Source organism: Myotis daubentonii, chromosome 13 (genome assembly GCF_963259705.1).
Source record: "Myotis daubentonii chromosome 13, mMyoDau2.1, whole genome shotgun sequence".
NCBI lineage: Eukaryota > Metazoa > Chordata > Mammalia > Chiroptera > Vespertilionidae > Myotis > Myotis daubentonii.
Window position 1 is genome coordinate 22,430,949 of NC_081852.1, and position 26,981 is coordinate 22,457,929.

General features: G+C 53.6%; 2 protein-coding genes and 1 pseudogene across 5 annotated transcripts in view; 1 reads left to right on the forward strand and 2 right to left on the reverse strand.

The window, feature by feature from the left end:
* LOC132214523 (transcription elongation factor SPT4-A-like) lies at positions 1-655 on the reverse strand (annotated as a pseudogene).
* A 2,975-nt stretch (positions 656-3,630) lies between these two features.
* AIFM2 (apoptosis inducing factor mitochondria associated 2) lies at positions 3,631-21,300 on the forward strand. Of its 4 annotated transcripts, XM_059662496.1 has the most exons (10): positions 3,636-3,955; positions 5,743-5,913; positions 11,551-11,740; positions 12,096-12,211; positions 13,265-13,384; positions 14,117-14,209; positions 16,193-16,301; positions 17,255-17,407; positions 18,801-19,001; positions 19,659-21,300. In XM_059662496.1, exons 3-10 carry the CDS (start codon positions 11,563-11,565, stop codon positions 19,808-19,810), a joined length of 1,122 nt encoding a protein of 373 aa, XP_059518479.1. In that variant the 5' UTR covers positions 3,636-3,955; positions 5,743-5,913; positions 11,551-11,562; the 3' UTR covers positions 19,811-21,300. The 4 variants fall into 4 exon arrangements, with proteins under 4 accessions (XP_059518480.1, XP_059518481.1, XP_059518479.1 ...); XM_059662497.1 differs by lacking the exon at positions 5,743-5,913 and having other exon boundaries at positions 3,631-3,785; XM_059662495.1 differs by lacking the exon at positions 5,743-5,913.
* A 7-nt stretch (positions 21,301-21,307) lies between these two features.
* The window catches only part of LOC132214877 (core histone macro-H2A.2), a 42,292-nt gene continuing 36,618 nt past the window's right edge, over positions 21,308-26,981 (reverse strand). Inside the window, exons 7-9 of the mRNA XM_059662499.1 lie at positions 26,473-26,562; positions 22,986-23,160; positions 21,308-22,045 (exon numbers count right to left, since the gene is read on the reverse strand). Of these exons, the coding sequence (XP_059518482.1) occupies positions 21,880-22,045; positions 22,986-23,160; positions 26,473-26,562 (431 nt within the window). The 3' untranslated portion in view covers positions 21,308-21,879. The remainder of the gene's footprint in view (positions 22,046-22,985; positions 23,161-26,472; positions 26,563-26,981) is intronic.

A 26,981-nucleotide genomic window follows, 5' to 3' on the forward strand; every position in this document is an offset into this window, starting at 1 on the left:
TCACGTTTTTGGCATTTGATACAGAGTCCTGCCCATAGGCAAGGAGGCAGCCATAGGTGTGGGTAGGAAAAAAGCATCCTACTCCACATTCAATTCACTCTATTAATCCATCAACCCACACCACTCCTACCCCAACTAGTAGTCCAAAGAAGATAAAATGGCCCAGGAAGACCCTGTGCTGCTCTCATCGGGCTGGTGAGCCTCAGAATTGGAGAGTGAGGAGTATTTGAAGCTCTGTCCATTTAGTTTCACAACAATAAATAAGCAGGGGCAGGAGGCGGTGGCAAAGACATTGGCAGCCATACATCTTGCTAGGTCTTTATAGCTGTGTCTCTGGATTTGTAGGCCACTCCTCGACTTTTCAGCTCCCTCACGATTCCTTGGGGCAGGCGACCAGTGACTGACACTGCATACACACCAGGCTTAAAGTTACTGACTCGCTGCCACTTGGAGACCCAGCTGTCCTCTGGACTCATCACTGCAATGATTCCATCAAAGGAAGAGCTGGTGCAGTCATATACCATCTCTCGGTTACCCTTCATCTGAAGGTCTGCATCACAATTGTCACAACCATCACACCAAACAAGCCCGCAGGCGCTGCAGGTCCTTGGGCACCACCTCCAGAGCCATTCTATTGACGGGAGCAGAACAGCGAAATTCTCCAGGTTCGGTTTTTATTGTCTTGTTAAATCTGTATTTATACCAGTTGATTTTAATCCTATCAGCTCATTCCAAGGTTACTCTATTGTTCTATGAAGCTACAAGGAAGTAACTGAAGGAGATTATCCTAAGTAAAGATTATGTAGCTTAAGCATGATTGTTCTTAGTTAAAGTGATTAATTAGTTAATCACTTAGTTAAGGGGTTTTATTCCCTCCCTAACTTCAGGGAAAAATCCCTACCTGCGGAAACAACCTTTCTCGGAGAGGTGACCTTGGTTAAAACACATAGCGCCAAGAAGGGGAGCAAACATATTAAGAACAGTATGCTATATAAGCCAGGTCCCTTGAAACATGCTATGCAGATGTTTCTTCCCTGCAGCGACTGTCAAGCAGCAAGGGTGGACCGGCTTCCGGCACTTCCCTGATTCATGGTTTGGGGTAGATCTTTGGAGATGGGCCACCAGCTCTGAGAAGCCATGCCCCAAGCCCAGTGTGGGGCCACTATACACCTCTCCTCTCTCCTGGCTTCAGGTTTGTGCTGTGATTTTTACAGTCCTGCCTTTGCACCCTGCCCATTGGAATTCATCTGTAGAGGCCTAGAGCTTTCAATCAATCTTCCTTGATCTTCCCAAGCCCCAGGGCAGGCTGTAGCACTCCCTGTAGCTCTCTGTCTCCCACAGGGCAGGGCATGTGCCCAGTAAATTTCCGATGCTTGTTTGACTCACAGTTGAGACTCTCCTTTGCCTGCTGTGACCTCTGGCCCCCTTAGGAAAGATGCCCTGCTGAGGGGTTTCCTGGCTTCAGGGTGAAGGTCCTCCAGCTCCTTGGCTTTACTGGCTGTGAATTTGCCTAAATTCTTAGCCTATGAGCCTCAGTTTGCTCATCTGTGAAATGGAGATTAATAAAACTTACCTTGGAGGACCCGTATACATTTTGAGAAGCTATCCAAAACAGTGTGTTTTCAATAACTATTAGCTATTATTTTTCTAGACTACTGGCCGGATCAGAAATGCAAGAAAGAATGGTGTTAGAAATTGGTGATGGTTGCACAACCTTCACATTACTGAATTGTACATGTTAGAAGAGTGAATTTTATGGGAAACAAACATTTGTGAACTCCTAGGAACCCAGTGCTGGGTCAGGGCCAGAGAGTAGAGACCCGAAGTCCAGCAGAGTGAGGTCTCTGCCCCAAAGAGCTGGTCAAGGGTGGTTGTTGCTGTCCTCGGGGTCAGAGTTTAACCCCCACCCTGCTTTCCTGGTGGGGTTTCAGGAGAAAAAAAAAGAGATAAAAACTGTTTGGAAGTTTGCAGAGTCCAGGACAAATGCAAGGCTTGCAGGGCCCTATGAGACGGTTTAGGCTGGGCAGGGCCCTGGGCTCTCTGCACCCACACTCTGGCACCATTGCTCTTCTGGCTGCGAGAAGGAGGTGGAGATTGCCACACCTCTCACTGTACCCCCCTCCATCCTACATTCATGGGGCAGATATCAGCGGGAGAGGAGGAGCGGCAAAGGTGCCAGAGAAGAGGAAGGTGCAGTCTGGGCTTTGTAGGTGAGACTGTGGTGCCCACAGGAGCACACCAGCTTTTCTCCCAGCTCAGATGAATCAGCACCAACGTCTAGATCAGAGGTTCTCAACCTGTGGGTCGCGACCCCTTTGGGGGTCAAACGACCCTTTCACAGGGGTAGCCTAAGACCATCGGAAAACACATATATAATTACATATTGTTTTTGTGATTAATCACTATGCTTTAATTATGTTCAATTTGTAACAATGGAATTGGAGGTCACCACAACATGAGGAACTGTATTAAAGGGTCGCGGCAGTAGGAAGGTTGAGAACCACTGTTCTAGATGGAGTTGATCCCATCGCTCCTATGCTGGTGGTATTGGGTACAAAGTCTTTGACCACGGCCTTTGGAAGAGGTACGGAAAAGGCCACGTCTAGTATAAACATTTGTGAACACTGGGAAGGTGAAGGGCAGTATTCAAGGGAGCACTGGGTGGGAGCCAGGAGGCTGCCAGGCACTGCGTGGCCTTGGGCACGCTGGCTGCTGTGTGCCAGACACCACACTAGACAGTTCACATCAAGGATCTCTCAGGGTAGGTGCTAATGTTTGTTTAAATGGATGTCACCTGTCACCTAATTAGCTTGATCCGACTGCCAGGTTGTAGCTTGCATCAGTCCATTTCCTTACATATCCTACCTAGTCCAAGCTCTTTTTTTTTTTTTTTCCTAAACAGTTCCCTCATTTTCAGCAGCCCTCCTACTTCCCCATCCTTTCACCACAGAACATGACGCAGTCCTGTCACTCTTCTGCTTAAAGCCCTGCAGTGGCAAATCCCACTGCCCTTGGGGTGATGGGCCAGTCTTCACCAGGGCCTCCGGGCCTGTATCACCGCCAGCAATTTGCACACCAGAGCACACTCACCTCCTCTCTGCCCAGGACTAACTCCTTCTCATCCTTGGAGACAGGCCTCAGCACCCTTCCTTTGCCCCCCGTTTTTCTTCCTTCAATGAGAGAGAGATATTTAATATATTGTCTTTCCCCAGACTATCACCCAATCGGACGGTGAGCAGAAACCAGGCCAGTTTGTTCTCCATTTTATCTCCCAGCTCCTAGCACAGGGCCAGGCATACAGAGGTGCTCCACTGGGTTTGCGGGTTATGACTTATAAGCGTAAAGGCAGGAGGTTGGTCATCCGCCCCGGGCGGCACAGCCGGTGCCCGAGAGCCCGCGCTCTGAAGTCCGGCAGCTTCGGGCCAAACTTTGATCAGAGTCCGAGGTGCTCGCGCAGGGCCAGGCAACGTCGATCTTCGGGGCCGTCAGTTTCACGGTGGGGGGTGACGGAGGGGTTCCCACCCGTTAGCGGGAGGCGTGGGGGAGGGGGAAGGCGGGCGGGGAGTGCCCGCAGAGATCCTACCGCGGGGGCGTGGCCGGGGCGTGGCCGGAGGGCGCCCGGAGTCACGTGGGCCGGGAGGGGCCGCGGTGCCCGAGGCGACCCGCACCGGCCGCGCCGCCGAGGCGGGAGGCGTGCTCTCGGGCTGCCCGGCGCCCGCAGGGCCCCGCAGACACCCAGAGCAGGGACCCGCCGGGGCCTGGGAGACGGACGGACAGCGGCGAAGGTCGGTGCGCGGAGTTGTGGCCTTGGGAGGAGGGCGATCGTCTGGGACGCGAGGGCTGCACCCCCCACTTTCCCCAAAACACAACAGGGAGGTTTACGGTACCCGCGGCAGGGGGAGGGGCATTGACCCCCTTTCCGTCCGCCCCCGAAGTGACGGCCGAGTCTTCCCAGGTAAGAAGGGTGCCCTCATTCAGCCCTAACCCCCACCCGCCGGCCCAGGGTCGCCGCTGGTTGGAAGCCGGGTCACAGGGAAGGAGGAAAGCCTCGGGTCCAGAGGGAAATGCCGGGGGCTCAGTGCCCCAGGCTCCGGGTTACACGAGAAGGGCCACCTCTCCTTTCCACGAAGCCCGGTTTCCGCGGGCTCCAAACTTACGGGTGGGGCTGGGGCGCCCAGGACGCCCCAAATTCCCGGGGAACTGCTTGTAGTGGGTGACGGTGCGCGCTTTCCTTCCAGCCCCACCCCCTAAACACACCCTGCCTGTCCCCTCCAACTAGCGACCCTTTGACCCCTGGCTGTGTCTGAGGGTGGGGAGGGGAGCCGATGATCTCACAGGAGGACTGGCACGGAGCTGGGGGGCAGACATAGTTTGGGGAGGACTTACCAGGCATCCCAGGTCTGTGTCTTGTGTTGAAGGCCTTTGTAAAATATGTAAATGTGTAAACTATCAAGGAGTCCTGCTCAGATTCCTCTGTGTGCGCGCTCCAGCATGCCCCCGTGCAAGCCCTAAGCTCGCAGACCCCACCCACCCTCAACCCAGCACCTAGAGAGAAGCCCTTTAAGAGCACTGTGTGTAACCCCAAATCTGGAGGGCCTCCATTTCTGGGGGAGACTGCTCCCAGCTGGGCCTGCCCTTGTTCGGGACACCCAGCAGTTTAGCAGTAGAGCTGACCAGGGCTGGTGTGCTCCAGGGCCTGGCTGGTGTTTGGCTGGTGGTGAAATAAGAAAGCCAGGAGGATCCAGACACAGGAGGTGAGCAGACCACGGGTGTTACGGGAACCGGAAGGCGACTGGCTCCCAGGAGGAGGTACACGGTTGTGGTAGGGGAGCGTGTAGGACACTGGGATGAGCCTGTCTGCCCAGAGCTGCCCTCTCCTGGGGCGTGAAAGGATAGCTCCTTTGTCAGACTTTGAGTCCCTTCCAGAAAGTGGTATTTTGGGGTTATATTTAGCATGCATTCCCTGGGGAATGGGCCGTGGAAGGCCTACCCTCAGCCTGTCCCCCGGTGGATAGGGGACATTCGTGGTGCTTGGAGTCACACCCAGAAGCCCTCTCAGACAGGATGGCCACTCTGGAACCGTGGCTGTAGAAATCTACCCTGGGCATAGCCACCGAGGACTCCAGACTTAGTTTCATTTGTAATCTCTGTGAAGCGATCCTGGACGATGTCCTTGCGTTGATTGGAACCCACGTGGTTCCTGCTGTATGTGTTCTGAGGCGTGATCGCTCTACAACGTTGGCATAAATGTAACTGGCTTGTTTTTCAGTAGATTCCTCAAAGCCTCTGTTTGTATTATTAGAGACTAACCTCTCCTCCCCCACTCCCCCGGGGGTCAGGCTGGGTATCCTTGGTAGAAGCAGGATTTACTGAGAAAATTCCAGTGTGCACCAGATGTGTGTGTGTGTGTGTGTGTGTGCGTGCGCGAATGTGTTGGGGGAAGGGCAAAGGTAAATTTCCTTAGGAGTCCCTGGACAATTAGGGTTTGTTCTCTTGGACCTTCTCTTAAGCTAACCTTCCTGAATGTAGGCAGACTGAGTTAAGACCCTCTGTGCTCTCTCCTTTGGCTTGATGTTCAGTTCAGAATCAGATGGTGGGTTTTGCAGTTCCTCAAACAGTTAAATACAGAGTTACCATAGGCCCCAGCGACTTCACTCCTAGGTATATGCTCAAGAGAATTAAAAACATACGTTCACAGAAAAACTTGTGTATGAATGTTCATAGCAGCATTATTCACCATAGCCAAAAGTTGGAAACAACCCAAATGTACATCAACTGACGGATGGATAAACAAAAGGTTTCTCCATACAATGCAATGTTACTCAGCCATGAAAAGGAATGAAATACTGATGCATGCTACAGCTTGGATGAATCTTGAAAACATTATGCTAAGTGAAAGAAACCAGACAAAAGGTATGGAATGGGCAAATGTGTAGAGACTGACAGAAGATTGGTAGCTCCCAGGGGCTGCAGGAGGAGGGAATGGGGAATGACTGCTAATGGATGAGTTTTTTCTTTCCTTTCCCCCGCTTTTTTCGGGGGAGGGGGGCGCGTTGAAAATGTTCTGGTATTAAATCGTGGTGATGGTTGTACAATTTTATGAGTGTACTAGGAACCACTGAATTGTACACTTCAAAATAGTGAATTTTATATGACTAATATCTCAATTTTAAAAATTAGTTGGTAGGAGGTCTGCCCTGTTTTTAAAGCCTTATTATTTCTGTAAAAATGACACACTCATTTAAAAATATTCAAACAAGCCCTAACCGGTTTGGCTCAGTGGATAGAGCGTTGGCCTGCGGACTGAAGGGTCCCAGGCTCGATTCCGGTCAAGGGCATGTACCTTGGTTGTGGGCATATCCCCAGTGGGGGGTGTGCAGGAGGCAGCTGATCGATGTTTCTCTCTCATCGATGTTTCTAACTCTCTATCCCTCTCCCTTCCTCTCTGTAAAAAATCAATCAAATATATTTAAAAAAACAAAAATATTCAAACGATACAAAAAAACAACAACTCAAAGAAGAAAGTAGAAACGTCATCTGGGACCACTGTGAGCGCTTTGCTTTAGAGCTCCGGTCTATCAGACTGTGAGGATTGACCTTGGGCAAGTTCCTGACTTTATCAAAAATAGAGAGAAAAACTCACACTATTCAATGCAAAGATACAGATAAAAATGCAATGAATGCTAGCTGTTGTCATTATTACATGTATGTGTATATATGTAGCTAGGTACACATGTCTGATTGCCCATAAGTGGGATTAGGCTGTTCTATTACCTGACTTTTTCATGGACAAACTTTTTTTTTGTTTTCTTAGTATATGTTTATTGATTTCAGAGAGGAAGGCAGAGGAAGAGAGAAAGATACATCAATGATGAGAATGATTGGTTGCCTCCTGCACGCCCCCTACTAGGGATTGCGCCCGCAACCCAGGCATGTGCCCTGAGTGGGAATCAAACTGTGCAGTGACCTCCTGGTTCATAGGTTGACTCAACCACTGAGCGACACTGGCCAGGTAACAAACTTTGTTTTTTAAGGACTTTATTTTTGTAGAGTAGTTTTAGTTCAAAGCAAAATTGAGGGCAAGGTACAGAAGACTTTTCATATGTCCCCTGTGCGCACACATGCACAGCCTCCCCCATTATCAACATCCCCCGCCAGAGGGGTACACTTGTTACAGTGGATGAACATGCATTGACACATTCACCCAAAGACCATAATTTACATTAAGATTTATTCGTGGTCTTGTACATCATATGGGTGTGGACAAATCATGGACAAACATTTCATGTAAAAAGCGTCCACTCTAAAAACGAATGGTTCCAGAATATTCCATTGTATGGGAGTATAACAGTGTATCCTGTAGTCTTCCATTGATGGGGTCTCCCATTGATTGAGGCTGGATATTTTTTCCATTGATTTTTAGAGAGAGTGGAAGGGAGGGAGGGGGAAAAAAGAAAGAGAGGAAGAGAGAGAGAGAGAGAGAGAGAGAGAGAGAGAGAGAGAGAGAGAAGAGAAACACACCAATTGGTTGCCTTTCACACCCTGACCAGGGCTGGGGATCGAACCTGCAACCCAGGTATGTGCCCTTGATGGGGAATCGAACCTGTGAGCTTTTTGAGCACCGATAGGTAGGGTGTGTGGCTGGGAAGCAGCTCTGTGGCTTAAGTACATGGTTTAGGTATCTGGCAAAGTGGATCGTGGTCGAGTGTAGGGGAGCTGTCCTCAGGGGCCAAGCAAGAACTGGCACTGGGCCGTGGCTGGGTGGCTGAGTTGGTTGGAGCATCGTCCTATACACTGAAAGTTTCCAGGTTTGATTTCCGGTTAGGATACATACCTAGGTTGTGGGTTCAATCCTTGGTCGGGCCATGTATGGGAAGCAACTGATCGATGTTTCTCTCTCACATCAATGTTTCTTTCTCTCTCCCTTCCTCTCTCTCTCAAATCAGTAAACATCCTCCAGTGAGGATTAAAAAAAAAAAAAAGGAATTGGCCAAGGAAGACACGGGTGTGCAAGAGTGTTGGGTAAGGGAGGCCGCTGAGGAGGAAGGGTGGAATCAGCTGGAGAGCCGCCAGCCCACCATTCCCCCAGTGAGTGTCAGAGGTCAGTGGAGGAGAGAGGAGAGATTCCAGGAGGGCTTCAGGGCGTCCTCGTCCAGCCCCTCGTGGTGGGGGAGCCCTCAGGCCCCAGACGCTGGAACTCCAGAGAAGCAGTTTGCCTTCGCTGAGGGTGTGCCTGGTTGGGTGGGCCAGGGTTTGCCCTTTGGGGAAGCCCGTTGATCCTGGGCCAGTTTACTGCCCCTCAGGCCTGCACTGGGGTCGCTGGGCTTACTCTCCTCCCCGGGAAGGGCCCAGGGCAGGCCTGGAGGTTAGAACTGGTGAGCATGTAGGTGTGACAGGCACCCTGTGTGTCTGGCCCCTGTCACCTGCCCTCCTAGCCACCCCAGCTTGTTCCCCGAGCTCATCTTCAGCCTCCATTTCTGCCACGGGACCTCTTGGCCCAAACTGTCCTCTGCAGAGAAGGTCCCAGGTGTTTTCTAAGTCTCTCCTTGAGCTTCCCTAGGTGGCCCAGTGTGACCCGACCCAAGGTGGACCCCTCTCCCTAACCAGCTGTGCAGCCTCTCTGGGCCTGTGCCCAGCCAGCTTGGGAGCAGGGCTCTGGGGGTTTCCCTGACCTTGCCGGCTGCTGGCCCCAAAGGCAGGTTGGCACAGAGGGGGCCGTGCTGAAGCGGGAGGTGAAACATACCCCTTCCATCGCCTGCCTCATTCCCAGCCTCTGCTCAGCTCCGGGTGTTTACTCCTGACCTCGGGCTGGGCCCTGGGCCCTCTCCGGTTTTGGCTCCCAGGAGACATGCTCCTTCTGGCCCAGTTGGCAGATTCCGCCCGATGAACACTCAGGACGACCTTTCTGAGGGCCTGGAGCAGTGAAGGTGGCACTGCCTGCTGGGGATTCCTCCTGGTCCCAGCCCTGCTGAGGGCTCTTTCCTCATCTGTAAATGGGTAGAATGCACAGGCCTCAATGAATTGGGGACCATTTAGCCAGTGAGAAACAGTTAAATCCCTTCTAATCTTCTCTGTCAGATCTACCTCCCCCACCAGGTTCCCCCTTCCCCACCAGGTTCTCCCTCCCCACCAGGTTCTCCCTCTTCCACCAGGTTCTCCCTCCCCCACCAGATTCTCCCTCCCTCACCAGGTTTGCCCTCCCCCACCAGGTTCTCCCTCCCCCTCTTGATTCTCCCTCCCTCATCAGGTTCTCCCTCCCCCTCCAGTTTCTCCCTCCTTCATTAGGTTCTCCCTCCCCACTAGGTTCTCCCTCCCCCACCAGAGTCGCCCTCCCTTATCAGGTTCTCCCTCCCCCTCCAGTTTCTCCCTCCTTCATTAGGTTCTCTCTCCCTCCCCAGGTTCTCCCTCCCCACCAGGTTCTCCCTCCCTCACCAGGTTCTCCCTCCCCCATCAGATTCTCCCTGCCCCACTAGCTTATTCCTCCCCTACCAGGTTCTCCCTCCTTCATCAGGTACTCCCAACCTTACCAGGTTCTTCCTCCTCCAGAGGAGAAATTAGGCAGTGGACATTTGAATACCAACAAGAACAGTGCCTGGAGCTCCAACCATAAGCTGCCCCTATAAGTGTGGGGACCATTTTGGGGGCCCCATGTCTTGGAAACCTATGTGTGCAAGGACATCTTAGGATGCCCCCTCACATGACAGGGGGTAAATGGAGGCCAGCGGGGGAGGGGTTGTGCCCAGGCCACACAGGATGCAGGACAGTGGGGTAGTCTTCCAGCTGCCGGGGTGCTGCCCGAGAGGGCCCAGGCCGGCTGGAACTCCCTTCCCCATCAAGCCTTTGGGCAGCACGCTGCCTGCCCTTCAAGGTTGACCCGAGTCCACTTCCTCCTCCTTGCCACCCCCTGCCGCCCCCACTGTGAACCTCCATCCCTGATGCCCGCAGCCGCTGTTGGGCCTCTTGCTGCTTTCTGTGCATGCCAGCTTCGCCATCCTTTACTGTCTCTCCTGGCAGCCTGCTTTATTTCTGCCTCTCCTTAGAGCCCGGCACAGGCCAGGAGGAGGTGTGACTGCCTGTTGCCTCTCGCCAGCATCTCCCAACAGCCCTCACTGCTCTCAGGCGCTAGCTGCAGTCAAGATCGCTCCCCAGGTAGCTGGGCTCCCACACCGGAGAGCCCGGGGGCCCTGCACCATGAGCAGCCTTCTCTGGGGTTGAGCTGGACTGGGGTAAGGCCTCTGACTGCAGCCCCAGGCCAGCTTCTCAGCCATCAAAAGGGACAGACTCTGGGATGCGCCAGGTGACCCGGGCTCTTTGGAGGGTGAGCCTGGTAGATTGCCTCTCGGGCTGGCTGGGGGCACCCAGGCAAGCTTCGCCACCTCTTCCTTCTCCCTCTGTGCTGCCTCAGCCCAAGACTGTCCTCTGCCTCAGATGTCCTCCAGTGTCATGCTCTGGGCTAAGGGTTATTGAATTTCAGCTCCTCAGGAGCTCAACCAAGGTTTGCTCGGCTGCACCAGCCCAGGTGTGAGTGTGGGCCTGGGGCACAGGTGGCCTGCAGTGCTGGCCCTCCACCCTCTGCAGACACTGTCCCTGGCATCAAGCTGGTGCTTGCTCCTCCCTCCCCCTCACTGGAGCCCACACGATCAGCACTGCTGCCTACCGTCCTTACCGGCGGGCATTCCTTCGCAGTCTTTAACCAGCACTGTTTCTTCTCACAGCAGACGTCTCTCCTTGCCCCATGTCTCCTGGGGAGGCTGCCCAGCAGTCCTGGTGGACATCCACTGTCCCAGAATGCTCGGAGAATGACCTCCCGCTGCAGGCCTCTCCTCCCCGCCCCATTGTCACGGCCTCAGTCACACCGCATCCTATTTTGCAGGTTGATGGTCAAAACCTGTCCATTCATCTCCTTAGACCTGGGGCTCAAGCTGGTGGCCTGTGAGTGGGCAGAATCTGGTCAGAGTGATTGCTTAGCTTGGGGCTTAAGAATTTTATTTCGTTCCTTTGATGTGGCCCGTGCTTGCAGGTCCCCACAGGTGTGCCCACCATAGAAATGTGCACCGGACCAGCTTCCCAGGTCCGCATCCTCCTCCCGGCCCTGCGGGTTGTGAGCCCCTCCTTTACAAGGGCAGGGGCCACATCTGTCTGTCTGTCCCTGGCCCCAGGAGCCACGGCACAGGGCACATCAAAGAGCAGGAGCTCATTTACGTTATGTTGACGAGCGAGCAAACATATTGAGTGGGGAAACTGCAGGATAGTTTAATGTGTGCAGAAACAATTACGATTGTAGGTACACAGAGCACCTCTGAAGGATTCATATCAACTTGGGAACGTGGATGCAGTGGAGAATGGAACTGGGTGGTTGGGCGATGGGATGGAACAATGACACCCCTGTGCCTCTGGAATTCAGATTTTACAATTAAAATCTTAATGATGACATAAATTAAAAAGGTCACGTCTCGGCATTTGAGGCCCTTCTTGCTGTGGGCTGACCCCTGCCCTCCCAGCCTTGAGCTGCCCCTGACTCCCAGGTGGTCTCTCCTTCTGTCCCTGCAGTGGCGGCTCGAGATGGGGTCCCAGGTCTCCATGGAAGCGAGAGGTGTGCATGTGGTGATCGTCGGCGGGGGCTTTGGCGGGATCACGGCCGCCGGCCAGTTGCAGGCGCTGAACATCTCCTTCACGCTGGTGGACATGAAGGACTCCTTCCACCACAATGTGGCCGCCCTGCGGGCCTCCGTGGAGAGCGGTAACGGCTCCTTTCTGGGGCTTTCTTGGTCTTATCACGCTGTGGGTCTGGGGGTGGTTTTCTGGACTTAGGGCAAGGCACCTCTGTTCAACAGCTAGACAAATTCTGGAGAATCTAAAGGTCATTGGCCTTAAGCAGCTACCATCAAGGCCCTAGAGTAAGAGCTTGAGCTTCCCTGAGGCCCCGGGGCCCAGCTGGCACTTTGGGGGTGGGTGGATACCCTGGGTATGCCACTGGCCCAGATGTTTGGTCAGGGGCACCCCTGTTGGTATGCAGTTCAGGAGAGGTTCTGGGTTATTCTGTCTCCTGTGGGCAGCCCAATTTTACACTGTGACCTCCTCTGTCCGCTCTGCAGGGTTTGCCAAAAAGACATTCATCTCCTACTCGAAGAGCTTCAAGAATAGCTTCCGGCAGGGCGTGGTGGTTGAGATCGATCTGAAGAATCAGACGGTGCTGCTGGAGGATGGCGAGGTGAGCAGGGCTGACGGCTGCTGGTGGGGAACCTGGCAGGTCTGCCTGGCAGGCCTCACGGCGGGAGAGAGGCCTCTGGCCCCCAGCCCTGCCTGGTGCTGAGAGCACTTCCTCCTAAGCAGAGGCCTGACGACAGCAGCCATGAGTGTGGGGGCAGACATTTCCTGAGCCTTTCCTGTGCCCTGGGCACTGTCCTAAGCTTTACACGGTCTCCTGTGATGCCCGCCATGACTCGGGGAGGTGGTGTAGCCTCCTGTCGTGTGGGGAAAAGTGGCTCGCCCGGGATCCCACAGCCAGGAAGATACTCAGCCCACAGTAATGTGAGCTCCACCCATGAGCTGCGGCCAGCCCAGTCGTCATGTTGAGGGTCACCTCTAGCCTTGCCCTCTACTCTATCCAAAGCTAAAGGGGAATTAGAAAAAGGGGACACCATTTCTGTCCTCAATGAGTCTTCGATTTTGTGTGAATCAATCCCACTTGCATTAATTTAGGGCCGGGAATCTCTCGGTTGGAAAGATTGCTGAGAGTCGCCTTGTTCTGTGGTTTTGGGCCAGACTGTTCAGAGCCCTGGAGGGTCCATGAGGGTCCATGAGGGTCCACGGGAACACAGACCCCCGTCCTCCTCCCATCAGAGCAGCACTGGTTTTGTCAACTTGATCTATTTAGGCTCCAAGCAGGATCTCCCCCCTCCCCCCTTTCCTTTGTTTTGGGGGTGCAGGGGGCAATTTCTTCTAAAATACCTAGGAGAGTCTAAACTAATTCCACATGGACGCTGGAATCCTGCTTATTCCCCACATGCAGTTTCCTGTTTCCAGCTTACTGCCCCCCACTGTGGGGAGCTCAGCCCTCTCATTTCCGTGCTGGGGGCTCTGGCAGGAGGCAAGTCTGCTTCTTTAGGTTCTACTGGGTTCTAGCACCACCCCTCAGCTTAACCATGTGATGGTTTTGCTCCCCTCCAAGGAGGGCTGCCTCAGAGGGCTCAGTACCCGTGGGCCTGGGGTTGGATGAAGAGCCCAGGCCTGCCCCCACCTTTCTTTTCCTTGCCCCTGGCAGGCACTGCCCTTCTCGCATCTTATCCTGGCCACGGGCAGCACTGGGTTCTTCCCCGGCAAGCTGAACCAGGTTTTCAGCCAGCAGGAGGCCATTCAGGCCTACGAGAACATGGTGAAGCAGGTGAGCGCCCCTGGCCCCGGGCAGGGCAGTGAGCGCAGACTGGGTGGCCCCTGGAGGGCAGAACAACTGGGGGGGACAGCAGGGAGACCCTTAGGAGGTGTTCAGGGCTGTGACAGTGGCTGCAAAGATGGAGAGTTATTAGAGAGACTCCTGGGAGGAGACCTTTGGATCTGTCATCAATGTCTGGACATGAGCACCCAGACCTGCTCATGGAGCGATTGGGGACCCCAGCTCCGCTCTCTCGGCTCCTGGTTGCACAGGGCCTGTGATGTATAGAGCAGGCTTGGACCCATGCCCGCAGCCAGCTCTCACAGCAGCCCTGAGAACCGGCGGGTGGCTCTGTCCCCTTGGAAGTGATGAGGAGTGGGACCAGGGAAGGCTCTCAAGGTGAATGCTGCTGCATGGCTCGGCCAGGTCTTCCCTCTCTGCACAGCTTCTGAGAAGCCGGGAGGAAAGACACTAGTGTAGAGGTTAGGAGCCCGGCTTTGAGCTCAGACAGACCTGGGCCATGCTCATCTGAAGGGCGGGCAGGGTGAGACCTGCCTCTTGGGGCTGTTGTGAGAATCAGATGGGAAAATGCAGGGAGACACCCAGCAAGTGTTAGACCTCACATTTGGAAAGAGTTCTCTACTCTTTTGGCAAGGACCCCCCACCCCCCACCACCACCGCCCCAGTGCTGCCCCTTGAGGCAGGGTGAACTTGAGGGTGTTTTCACATTTGCTTCTGCTCCAGGTCCAGTGCTCACAGTCCATCGTGGTGGTGGGTGGAGGCTCTGCTGGAGTGGAGATGGCAGCGGAGATTAAAACCGAGTACCCCGAGAAAGAGGTGGGCAGGCGGCCTTGGCTCTGAGCTCTCCGTGGCCGGCTTCTTTCTGTGTTGTCGAAGGAAAATCAGGAATTTGCTCAAGGCCTGGGAGGCAGAGCCCCAACACACAGTGGGGGCCCGTGTTTCCCATCTCCTGCTCTCTGCACTGAGGGATCCCCTGAAGTGCCTTTCTGACGGATTTTTTTCTGGACAGCCAGGGTGTGTCCTGGTTCAGTGTGGGGTCTTGCCTTCTGGTCCCACCGGGAGAATCAAGGCCAGGGGAGACCCCTTACAGAACATTAATGCCTGTGTCCCCTCAATGTCCCAGCTCTGTGACCTGAACGTAGACTTTGATTGCCTGATTTTTTTTTTTTAAATATATTTTATTGATTTTTTACAGAGAGGAAGGGAGAGAGATAGAGAGTTAGAAACATCGATGAGAGAGAAACATCGATCAGCTGCCTCCTGCACATCTCCTCCTGGGGATGTGCCCGCAACCCAGGTACATGCCCTTGACCGGAATCGAACCTGGGACCTTTCAGTCCGCAGGCCGACGCTCTATCCACTGAGCCAAACCGGTTTCGGCTGATTGCCTGATTTTGCTGACAACTAGCTTGGTCAAAAGCACCCTTAGTTGTTTTTTTTTGGTCTTTAAGAGACGGCAGCCCTTGCCCTGGACAGCCCCATGGGGGAGCCTGCGGTGCAGCCCCTCACTAAGGACTGGCCGGCCCTGTTCCCTTTGAATGATGGAGGGATAGAGCATCTGGCTGGCACCCTGGAGAGAAAACACACATCCAGGCAGCTGCGAAGGCTCAGCTGAGGGCTGAGCGATGATTGGTAATTACGGAGGCAAGAGCACGCTTGCAGCTGATGCCAGATCAGCTGAGAGCCGCATGGAGCCCGTGGCTGCTTCTCATTCCCGAGGGAAAGGCACGTTGGTTTTGAAAAGTGAGATCAATATGGGCTAATTTAATTATACAGTTGTTCTCTGACAAATTGTTGGAAATTATTATGAATAATTGATGTAAAAGTTCATTAATTTTGATTTATGGGGTAAAGACCGGTCTGAAGTAGGAAGTAACTCAGGGAAACTTCCATATGTTTATGATCAGTAGACACATAAGAGTAATATGTGCTTTATACACACATGCTCGTTTCATCATTACATTTCTTTTTTAAAATTTATCTTTATAAAAGATATATATATTTTTTATTGATTTCAGAGAGAAAGGGAGAGAGAGAGATAGAAACATAATGATGAGAGAGAATCACTAATCGGCTGCCTCCTGCACGTTCCGTACTGGAGATGGAGCCTGAAACCCAGGCACGTGCCCTTGACTGGAATCTAACCCGGGGACCTTCAGTCCGCAGGCCGATGCTCTATCCACTGAGCCAAACCGGCTAGGGCTTAAATTTATCTTTATTGTCAAAAGTATTACAGATATCCCCTTTGGGTTTTTTTCCCGCATTGACCCCCTCAACCCCCACCCCTGCCCCCATCATTACAACATTTCTATGAATGGGACTGCGATCTGTCTTACCGTAGTTGTCAGGCAGTGTCCGAGTGAGTATCCAAGATGGGATTTCAACCCAGGCAGTCTGATTCCAAAGTCCAGGCTTTGAACACCATTCCAGGCTGCCTCTCGCGTCCCTGTGCTGACCCGCATGGCAGGAAGTGCTAGTTTTAGAACCAGCTTTAATGGAAATGTCAGGTACAATGTCAATGGCTTGTATATAGACTGTATGACCGTAAGTGCCCAAGGATGTTTGAAATGATTTTCCACATGGCGCTCCGTGTGGTTGTGGCGTGCTGGCCCGTTCTGAGAGTCCTGGACCGGGGGACGTGGGCTCCAGCCCAGCTTGCCGTGAGCTGGTTCCAGTGTTGGGCAAATTGCTGTGACCTGAGGTAGGGGGAGGAGGGGAAGGCAGACTGGGTGTTTCTAAGCCTCTTATTGTGTGCAGGAGGCTCAGTGGCTCCTCTGTCCTATGGTCGTTTGTCCCCAGGTCACTCTTATTCACTCCCAAATGGCCCTGGCTGACAAGGAGCTCCTGCCCTGTGTCCGGCAGGAGGCGAAGGAGATCCTGCTCCAGAAAGGCGTGCAGCTGCTGCTGAGTACGTGCCGTTCCCCTGGCCCTGCCCGCTCCCTGGCCCGGGGAGATTGGGCTCGAGGCTTGGTCACTGCCCCCGGCTAGAGGGCGGCCACAGTCTCTGAGTCCTGGGGTTGAGCATCAAAGCCCATTTGAGCCCTGATGTCCAGCCGGAGGTTGTGTCTGCCCTTCGCAGGGGAGAGGCCCTCGTACTTACAGGATTTCATGTCACGGACCAGCACTGTCCTGGCTATTGGTTTGGACAAAGTGCAGATGGTACCTATTTGTTGAATGATTTTAAAAAATCACCTAAAGGGTTTGACCTGAATTATGATGTCTCTGGTGGAGAGAATAGGCTTTTTGGTTTGTGTCTTGAGGGTGGTGAGGAGTGTGGCTTTTGTCCAGAGCAAGAGGGAAGAGAACCACCCAGCAGCTAGCGAGTGGGGCTCTAACCCCAGGGGTGTCCTCCACAATTCGTGGGGCTCAGCCTCTTTGTTTTCTTCAGGCAGGGGGTGTCTGCTCTCTGAAACCCCAGGCTGGCTGCCTCCTTGCTCCTGGCTCTGCAGTACTGTGATCACCTCTACTTTTAGGAAGTGGCTTCACCTTTGCCAGTGTGCCTGGAGGGCCTGTGCTGCCTGAGCAGGGTGGCATAGCTCACAGTCGGGGAGGCATGTTGTAGATCTTCCTCAAATAGCTTTTCCCAGAACTTGGGAAACTCAGCCTCAGATTGCTTCTTGGAACTTTCCTCCCATCGTATCCCTGGGGGCCTGGTGTCCAGATTGTGCTTGTGGGGGTAGCAGGTGGACTGGAAGAGGAGCAGGGCGGGAAGGGGGAGTGGAATCATTGCCTACTTGGGCCACAGCATCCAGTCCTTTCCTGGGGCCTTCAGGGGTCTCCAGACTCCCCCGGGTCAGCTTTGGCGTGGACCAGCCTTGTCCACCCTCTGCCAGCCTCCTGGTCACAGGCCTCCCTTGACAGGTGAGCGGGTGAGCAACATGGCGGATTTGCCTTTCAATGAGTATCGCGAGTGCATCAGTGTACAGACGGACAAAGGCACTGAGGTGGCCACCAACCTGGTGATTGTCTGCAACGGTATCAAGATCAACAGCTTTGCCTACCACCGTGCATTTGGTAAGCAGGTGGCAGAGCCACTGTCCACTGCTCAGGTTGCCTCCTCACTGCCCAGTGTCCAAGGCCCCTCAGGCCTTTCCCCCAGGAATCGGCACCCCCTACCTTTCCCCTCCATCCCAGCAGCTCTTTTGTCTCTTCTGAATGGTGACATCAAACTTTAAATTTAAGTTCAGGTTCACTCTTGTTGTCCTTTCCTCAGCTGTGATAATGATGACTTAGCCCCGTGGTCGGCAAACCGCGGCTCACGAGCCACATGCGGCTCTTTGCCCCCTTGAATGTGGCTCTTCCACAAAATACCACGTGTGGGCGCACATGTACAGTGCGATTGAAACTTAGTGGCCCATGCGCAGAAGTTGGTATTTTGTGGAAGAGCTGGTATTTTGTGGAAGAGCCACACTCAAGGGGCCAAAGAGCTGCATGTGGCTCGCGAGCTGCGGTTTGCCAAGCCGCAGTTTGCCGACCACAGCCCAAGATGTGCAAGGTGACGAGACTCTTCCAAAATTGGGGCCCGCCCCCAAGCGGCAGAGATGAGAACGGGTGTCAGAGAGCCGAAAAGATCTGCTTTCTGTTCCTGTCCTTGGATCACGGACGCAGAGGAAATCCTGGGGTCAGGCCTTTCTCTCTTCACAGGTGTGCTGCTCTCCCCAAACCCTGACCCAGGTGTTTGGCCACTGAGCCGGGATGACTATTTGGGGAGTGGGGGCAATATCGTGGCTTCGTGTCCTTAAAGCTCAATATTGGACCATCGAGCTGACGGAAACATGGAGCAGGTGGACTCCTGCCTCCATGTGTGAATGGAGACTCAGTGCTCCTGGTCAGGCCCCATGTTGCTGTGTCCTCAGGTTCCCCGCATGTATGCCCGAGTCCCATTCCTGCCCGCGGGGCTCCCCCTCTGTGCCTGCAGGAAAGACTTATCCAATCCCAGAGGAAGGAAGCTAGTCCAGGCCAGGCATGTGGGTGGAACTGAGGGTTAATGGACAGAGAGCCCAAAACTGAACACCTAATTGTCCTAATGATATACTTCAAAGATAAGCTTTTAAGTCCCTTAAAATGAAAAGTTTATCATTTATTAAAGCCCTGTATTTATTTTAAAAATCTGATCCACGTTCAAAAGAAAATTCAAGACTTGACCAAGTTGTGAACGTAAGCACTGTGTTAACCATGGTAACGTCCAGAGTCACGCACAGCACAGAGAATGACCCTTGCTGTCTTTCTGACCAGTTTCCACCCTGGAGTGGTACTCTTGCCTCTGCAGGAGGAGTTGGGGGGGGCTTCAAGTGGAAATAAACTGGGTGGGCGGCCCGCCTCCGGCAGAGCTCCTCTTCTCTGTGCTCTGGGGGCCACTTAACATGGCAGCTTAGGGTTTTGGTTTCCTGTTGGTTTTGCCTGGCAGATAGTGGACTGGCCAGCAATGGTGCCCTGAAGGTGAACGAGTACCTCCAGGTGGAGGGCTACAACCACATCTACGCCATCGGCGACTGTGCCGACGTGAAGGAGCCCAAGATGGCCTATCATGCTGGCCTCCACGCCAACATCGCCGTGGCCAATATCGTCAACTCCATGAAACAGAGGCCCTTCAAGGCCTATAAACCAGGTGAGGGAGTCCCATGTGCTTCACAGTTTTTAAAAAAAATCTTTTTTATTGATTTCAGAGAGGAAGGGAGAGGGAGAGATAGACACATCAACGATGAGAGAGAATCATTGATTGGCTGCCTCCTGCACGCCCCCTACTGGGGATCGAGCCTACAACCAGGCAAGTGCCCTTCACTGGAATCATACCTGGGACCCTTCAGTCCACAGGCCCACGCTCTATCCACTGAGCCAAACCAGTTAGGGCAACTTTTGCTTCACAGTTTTAAGAGAGTAGGGGTTAGACATGGTGAAAGTCTTTGAGATGAATGACCACTAGTACCAACTTTTTTTAAAAAATTTTTTTATTAATTATGGGAGAGGGAGAGAGAGAAAGAAACATCAATGTGAGAGCAAAACATGGATTGGCTGCCTCCTGCACTCACCCTACCAGGCACTGAGCCCGAAAGCCCAGCAAGTACCCTGACCAGGAATTGAACCGGCAACCTTTTGGTGCACAGGACGACGTCCAGCCCCAACGGCCAGGGCTAGGACAAACTTTTAAAGCCGGCGACAGAAACACTCCCTAGAACGCTTTAATCATTTGTAATTAGTAAATAAATCTGGGAATCGCCCGCCACAGACGGTGAGCAGGACCCTGGCTTGTGCTTCTGCCCCACAGGTGCGCTGACGTTCCTCCTGGCCATGGGGAGAAATGACGGTGTGGGCCAGATCAGCGGCTTCTACGTGGGGCGCTTCATGGTTCGGCTGGCCAAGAGCCGGGACCTGTTCGTCTCCACGAGCTGGAAGACCATGCGGCAGTCTCCACCCTGAGGAGGAGGCTGGGCGGGAGACGAGGTACCACCGACACCTGGGAACGGATTGCCTGACAAGTGGTACCCGCCTGACAGCTGTCAAAGGGCACTCTTTCTGGAGTCAGATGCCACTGATGTACTCACCAGAAACACAACTTACAGAAAAGCAAGACTGGAGAGGAGAGAGAGAAAAACAGAGAAGGAGGGAGAGAGAGAGAGAGAGAGAGAGAAGAGAGACTAAAAAGACACCCCCTAGAGGATTCTTTCTGGGTTTGGCAAGGCTGAATGAATGCTGCACTGGGTCCTGGGAGTGCGAAGCCAGCCTTCTGCATAACAGGCTCCCCTTGGATGTGTGTGCATGTGCGGGCGCTGGGTCTCCTGAGGGCTGGCTTCCTGTCTGCAGGGCAGGAAGGAGGACCTGCCAAGTGAGACCAGCTAAGGAAGGGGGTCTGCACCCCAGTCTTGCCCGTCGTTCAGAGGGTGGGGAAGCCCACACATCCTGCAATACTCCAGTTGTCAGTAGGAGGCTGATTTTAAACTGTTAGTCCCTACAGTCTTTAATCTTAACGAAACTTTCTATATTTCAATTTTTATACCATATATACTATGATTACATATCATAGGTTATATTTAAGAAGAAAGAGATAAAAATTTCCCTGTTGGTTAGTCCATGCTAACAGTGAGTTTTTAGGGAGCTCAGGGAAGTTATGACCGAGACCTGGCCTGCCAGCTGCTGGAGGTGTTTAACAGGGGGGGGGGGGCAGCCGAGCTACGTGACCGCTGGGTGGGTCCCCATCGGTGAACAAACAGGGAGCAGACGAGCCCTGTGTGCTTCCAGGCTGCTGTCAGGGCAAATTTACAAGTGAAAAGACTCCTCTGTGGTTTTGTGCTTCTGGTCTCTTGGCCAACCCGAATGTCACTGACCTGGGGACCCGGCCCTGTAGTGAGGATGCCGGCCAGCAGCTATGTTAAGGCTATACTGACTCCTCTGCTTGGGAGAGAACGTCAGTCTGGAGGAGCCTATTTTGGACCCCGCAAGTTCACACGACAGCAGAAGTGGATGATCAGTTCATCCGAATAAACTCAGGTTCTGGCCCTGCCCAGCCGGCCCCTCCCTGCTTCCCTTTGATGTGGCCCCTGGATATTGACCGGAGTCCTTGGACACCAGCCTCATGGGGGCTCCTACTCCACCCCGTCTGGGCTGCGGCCTGGGCTGATGAGACATGGGCCTCTCCCCCAAGCATGGCTTCCCCATTGGGGCATCGCCCAGGGCTGAGTTCCTATGGACCAAGGCCAACGAGGCCCCCCTTCTGGAAGCAGGACCGATGCCTGAGAAGCAGACCATTCCGTGCTGTCTGACCTGGGGCCTTCCTAGCTAGCACGGCGGAGTCAAAGCCCGTTGGAGACAGGCTCGTTCTGTTCATAACATTCTAGACGTGCCCACACCCATGGGGACAGTTTTCCAAACAGGAAAATGTTGCAATAAAAGAGTATGTTGTAAGAAAGACACTGAATCTTTTATTTTTTTTTCCTTTCATTTTCTTTTTCTTTAAAAAACAAAACAAAACAGAAAAAAGCCTGAAGTAAATCCTTTTGAGGAGTAGTTACAGATATAGGGGCGGGGCGGGGGCACTAAGAAAGATAAAGCACCAGTGAGATGCCTTTCTAATTTTCTCCTTCATCACGGAGCACAGAGCCTCTGAGCAGAGCCCGGGGCCACTTGTACGCCCTCCTCCCTTGCAAAAGGAGAAACAGAAGACAAGAGTTTTGAAAGGATTTTCTCGGTGTGTGTAAAAGTCAATGCTATAAATCTAAAATGAAGTCTGTTTTTTTCAAAAAGTTCTAAAACAACAGGAAGAAAACACATGGAAAGAACCCCTCGTGGAGACCTGGTGTTTAGGACTGAGGCTCTTTGTAACGAGAATATAACACGCAGAGGCTCCTTCCGTGGGCGGGACCTGCTCCCGCAGCCTCTGCCACCCACTTCCCTCCAGCCGCCCAACGCTCCCTTCCTCTCCGTGTAAAAAATAAAACCTGCTCCTGTGACCGAGCCTCCGGCAGCTCCTGTTGGCCAGCGCAGCCGCGGGGCTACTTGGTGTCGAGCTTGGCCATCTCCTGCACGTAGATGCCGATGCTCTCGCTGTCGAAGAGCAGGAAGTAGACGTTCTTCAGCGAGGACGCGCTCGAGTCGTCGAAGTGGGCCGAGATGGCTTTGAGGGTCACCTGAGCAGCCGTCTGTTTGGGGAAGCAGTTTCTGCGCCGGAGGAAAAGAAGAGTCCGTGTCACGCTGGCCCCTGGGACCCTGGAGTGCAGCCCGGGGCGGGGGCAAAGCGGGCCCTTCTTACCTTGGCCCCGGGCCCTGACTGCCATCGCACGGGGTCTAACCCACGGGCAGGCTGGTCCTCGCCCCACCTCCTTTGATGCCAGTCAGAGCGACAGCCGGGGTGTGTGTGGGGGAAGCAGGGGGCCCATATCATCACCTCACAGGTGCCACGCTGACTCGGGCACAGTGGTTTTAGCCAAGATCATAGGGCAGACCGGCGAGCGGTGCCCTGGGCTTGAATACGTAGCCCGACTCCAGTCAAACTTGGCTTTGAAAACACTACCAACTCAGCATTTCAAACACCTGGTCTTCAAAACGGCACCTAAAGCTTTCATTAGCTCCCTCAAAGCCAGTTTACGTCTTAGACTGTTTATTAAAGGGCAAAGATAGATGCTCAAAAGCTTGTGTTCATAGTTCCTTTTCCTGCACTTGAGGTTCCTCTCATCCACACACAGAGATGTGCGAATGTCATTTCAGCAGCAGTGACTTACAGAAACGGGACCTCCCCTCTGCTAACCCCCAAAACAAACCCGAGGTGAGAGCTTTTCATTTCTCTGGGTGTGCATGTCACAGCCTTGGCCTGGCCTTCCTTCCGCCCTCCCTCCTCCCCCCGCTCCCCCCCACCCCCAAGCAGCACAGGGTCCCCGTGAGTAGCAAGGCCTTCAAAGCCTGGTGTTCTCTGCCTCTCGCTTCTCCCCAAAGCTCCTCCCTCCGAGTGTTCTGAAGGATGGAGGCTGGCAGCCTCTGGTCATGTCTGCAGTGGCCAGAGTGGATGTGTAAGTGGAGAGAGCACTGGCTCCCAGGGAGAAGGCTGGACTCAGAACCTCCCCGCCCGTGCCCCCCGCCTCCCACCCCGAGAAGCCCCTCCTACCTGCCACTGGGGAAGGGTGGGAAGGCCACAGACTTTAGCTTCTTGTCCTCGGCTGCCGACAGGCAGTTCTTGATCGTCTCTTCAAGCTGCTCTTCACACTTGTCCGAGCCCCACTGAGGGATGTGACAGTGGATGACAAACTTGGCCGCGAGTCCGCTGGATTGGCTGACGGCAGCTGGGACGCGGGAGAGAAACGCTGCAGTTAGGCCCTGGTCTTCACCTTAAGCCGGGGGGTTAGGCCGAGCCCCACATACACCTGTGAGGTGTGTGGGGACAAGGAGGCGACAGAGAAGGCGACTGGACAACCTCCTGTGCCTCTGAAGGGGACTGCAGGGTCACAGCGCGGGAGCTGTGCCGGAATCGCTCTGACAGCGGCACCAGCTTCCTTTAAAGCTGACGCGGCACCACGTGACCTGCCGGTGCCCTGCCAACTCGTCACCGGGTGAAGCTACCTATTCCCCGGGGCCCTGCTCGAAGGTGCACGTCAGTCATCCCTGGGGCGGTGGGAGGCTGCGGAGTGGCCTCCCCGGATGTGCACATCCGGATCCCGGGAGGCTGTGCCTGTTACCCGCGTGGCATAAGGGGCTTTGCGGTGGGAGTCAGGGAGGGACGCTGAGGTGGGACCACGGTCCTCTGAAGAGGGAGCAGGAAGGTCACGGGAGGAGATGATGAAGCAGAGATGGGAGAGCTGCGTCCAGGAGCCAGGGACGTGGCAGCCAGGACTGGAAGAGGCTGGTTCCTCTGAGCAGGAGCAGCACTGCTAGCACCTGGGTGCAGGAGCCTGTGGACCTCTGACCTCCAGAGCTCAGAGAGAAAACATCTGTGTTGGTTGAAGCCACGAAATGTGTGGTACTTTTTAAAAATATATTTTTTATTTCAGAGAGAAAAGGGAAGACGGAGAGAAACATCAATGATGAGAGAGAATCATGGGTTGGCTGCCTCCTGCAGGCCCCCCACTGGGGATCGAGTCCGCAACCCGGGCATGTGCCCTTGACGGGAATCGAACCTGGGACCCTTTGGTCCGCAGGCCGATGCTCTTATCTTCTGAGCCACATCGGCTGGGGCTTGTGGTAATTTTTTTATAGCAGCGACAGGAAACCAATACAATGGCTTTTAGACTGACCAACAGACGTGTCCATCCCCACCCTGAGATCCCCACTCAGCAGGTCTGGTGCGGCTTGTGCTCGTGACCGGATCCTCCGTAAGTCAGGCCACGCGCCTGGCCCTCCTCTCCCCCACAGTGACTGTCTTCCTGATCATCTCCGAGGAGCCTGCAGGGAGCGCGCCTTCACACGGCTTGTTTATTTATTTATTTATTTATTTATTTATTTTTAATCCTCATCCGAGAATATGTTTCCATTGATTTTTAGAGAGAGTGGGAAAGACAGAAATAAATAGTGATGTGAGAGAAACTCATTGATTGGTTGCCTCCTGAATGTGCCCCGACCAGGGCCGTGGCTGGGGAAGAGCCTGCAACCAAGGTATGTGCCTTGACTGGAATTGAACCTAGGACCCTTTGGTCTGCAGGCCGATGCTCTATCCACTGAGCCACACGGACTAGGGCTATCCTCAATATTTTCAACCTGAGGACACAGGGTTTCATTCTGGAAATCGCACAGCAATGATCTTTTAAAACACGGCTTCTCTACCTTCTCTCTTCTGCCTCTGGAACTTCAGATGCAAGATGGAGCCTCTCATTCTACGCAGAGCAGCTGTTTCCTCTTTTCCACCCTGACAAGCAGTCTGCTGGGTGCCTTCCCTCGACACCCAGCTCAGATCCAGTCTTTGTGGCCAATTCAGGGCTCTGTCTCATGACCGGGCAGGGGTGTGGTATGTCCACGCACTGAGCCAGTGGGCATGTGGCCTGGGCGAGAGGCTCCCTACTCCCATCGGCTCCCCTAGAAAACAGCTTTCACACAAGCCAGGCCCTGCTGGTGGTCTGAGTGAAAGGCCACAGGCGTTGCTTTCAGTACTGAGTCTGGCTTTGGTTCCCTCCACGGAGGAGGTGACTCTGTTCTCATCACCACCTAAGAGCCCACCTCCTGATGGTTCAGCATATTGCAGACCTGAGCCCACACCCACAGCTTAGCCCTTCCCTGCTGCTGCCCCAGGCAGCGCTCCTACCCCTGCCCACATGTATGTTTGTTCTATATTTCAGTGTGGCTCTGTCTTAACATTTTTTTTAAAAAATATATGTTTTATTGATTTTTTACAGAGAGGAAGGGAGAGAGATAGAGAGCTAGAAACATTGATGAGAGAGACTCACCGATCAGCTGCCTCCTGCACATCTCCCACTGGGGATATGCCCGCAACCCAGGCACATGCCCTTGACCGGAATCGAACCTGGGACCTCTCAGTCCGCAGGCCAACGCTCTATCCACCGAGCCAAACCGGTTTCGGCAAAATTTTTTAAAAAAATGCTATCATTGCTATATGAATGGGGAATGGCATGTGCAGACTCTACAGGGTGGACTCACACTCTTTCTAGACTGGAAGACCTGTTACTTCTCCAGCATCTACTAGTAATCTGATCACAAGTCCCTCACTTCAACGGTCAAAGGCACCCCTCTCACCCATACTGGGTCTCCTTCTATCTGCTGCTCCCTGCTGGCTCATGACCCGAGCCTTCTCACACACAACCCTTACAGCCATGACGTCCCTGCCCTCAAGTGGGTCTTATATCCTCATGGAGATTCCACTTCTCCCCCAAGCAGAGGGTGGGCTCTGCAGTCCTGCTCCCATCTCTCTGTGCCCCGCTACTGAGTCTGTCTTGCCTCCTAGGCTGTTCGGTGCTTGTGGGCAGGAGGGGGACGTATTGCCTTTGGGGCCCTGGCATCAGGGCAGCACCTGGTACTGACTAGATGGCCACGGGGTGGGGGAGTGGGGGGGACACACACAGATCTGAAGTTGAACACATCCATCAAAAATTATCCAATAGTCTTGAAAACAGGTGTCAAACAAAAACTTGCACACAAATGTTTATAGCAGCTCTATTCACAACAGCTAAAGGTGGAAACCACCCAGTGATGAATGGATAAGCAAAATGGAGTATTATTCAGCCATAAAAAAGGAATGAAGTTCCGATACATGCTACAATATGATGAGCCTCAAAGAAATTATTTGTGAAAGAAGCCAGACACAAAATGTCCCATATTGTATGACTCCATTTATATGACATGTCCAGGACAGGCAAATCCACAGAAAGAGGAGACTGATGGTCACCAGGGGCCAAGGGAGGAGAATGACTGAGTTACCCAATAACTCCGGACCATTTTTGGGTGACCTGAAGCACCCTGACTTCAACTATCCCAATACTTTATAGCCCCCGAAGGACCTGACAGGATCCACCTGGGACTGTTCAAATTAAAAAATAACTCTCTGATTAGGCACGGCAGACGTTACTTTGCAAACTGAGCGTGTGGGAAGCCTGTGGCGCTGGAGAGGGAGGGGCGAGGCTGTGCTGGGAACGTGCCCAGCCCACACTCACCTTCGGCCACTTCCAAGGGGCCCTGGGACTTGCGCAGCTCCTTCACCGTCTCCAGGAACTCTTTGCCCCCCGCCTTCTCCAAGGCCTTCCCTGTGAGGACAACAAGCGGAGCCACTGTGGCTGTTCTTTCAACGCCGCCAATCACACTGTCAGACACACTTTCAGAGGCCAGAGAACACCAACCAACCGCACTTGGAACGTCGGAATAAAACTTTGCAACCGAAATCCTGGTTTGCCAGTGGTCACCTGTGGCAGGGGTCTGGCTTCTGTCCATCGGGACTTGGATTCTAACAGACTCTTCAAGGACCTTCTTAGGGGGTGACCTGACCATAACGTGTCTCCTGACAGGAATCCTGAAGATTATTATTATTATTATTATTTTAAATTGAGGCTCCAGTGTTCTGTTCTCTGGACTCAGTACCTGTTGTGTTCATTTAATTCAATGCCTTGATTGGACGGCCACCTACTGGGGATTGAGCCCACAACCTGGGCATGTGTCCTGACTGGGA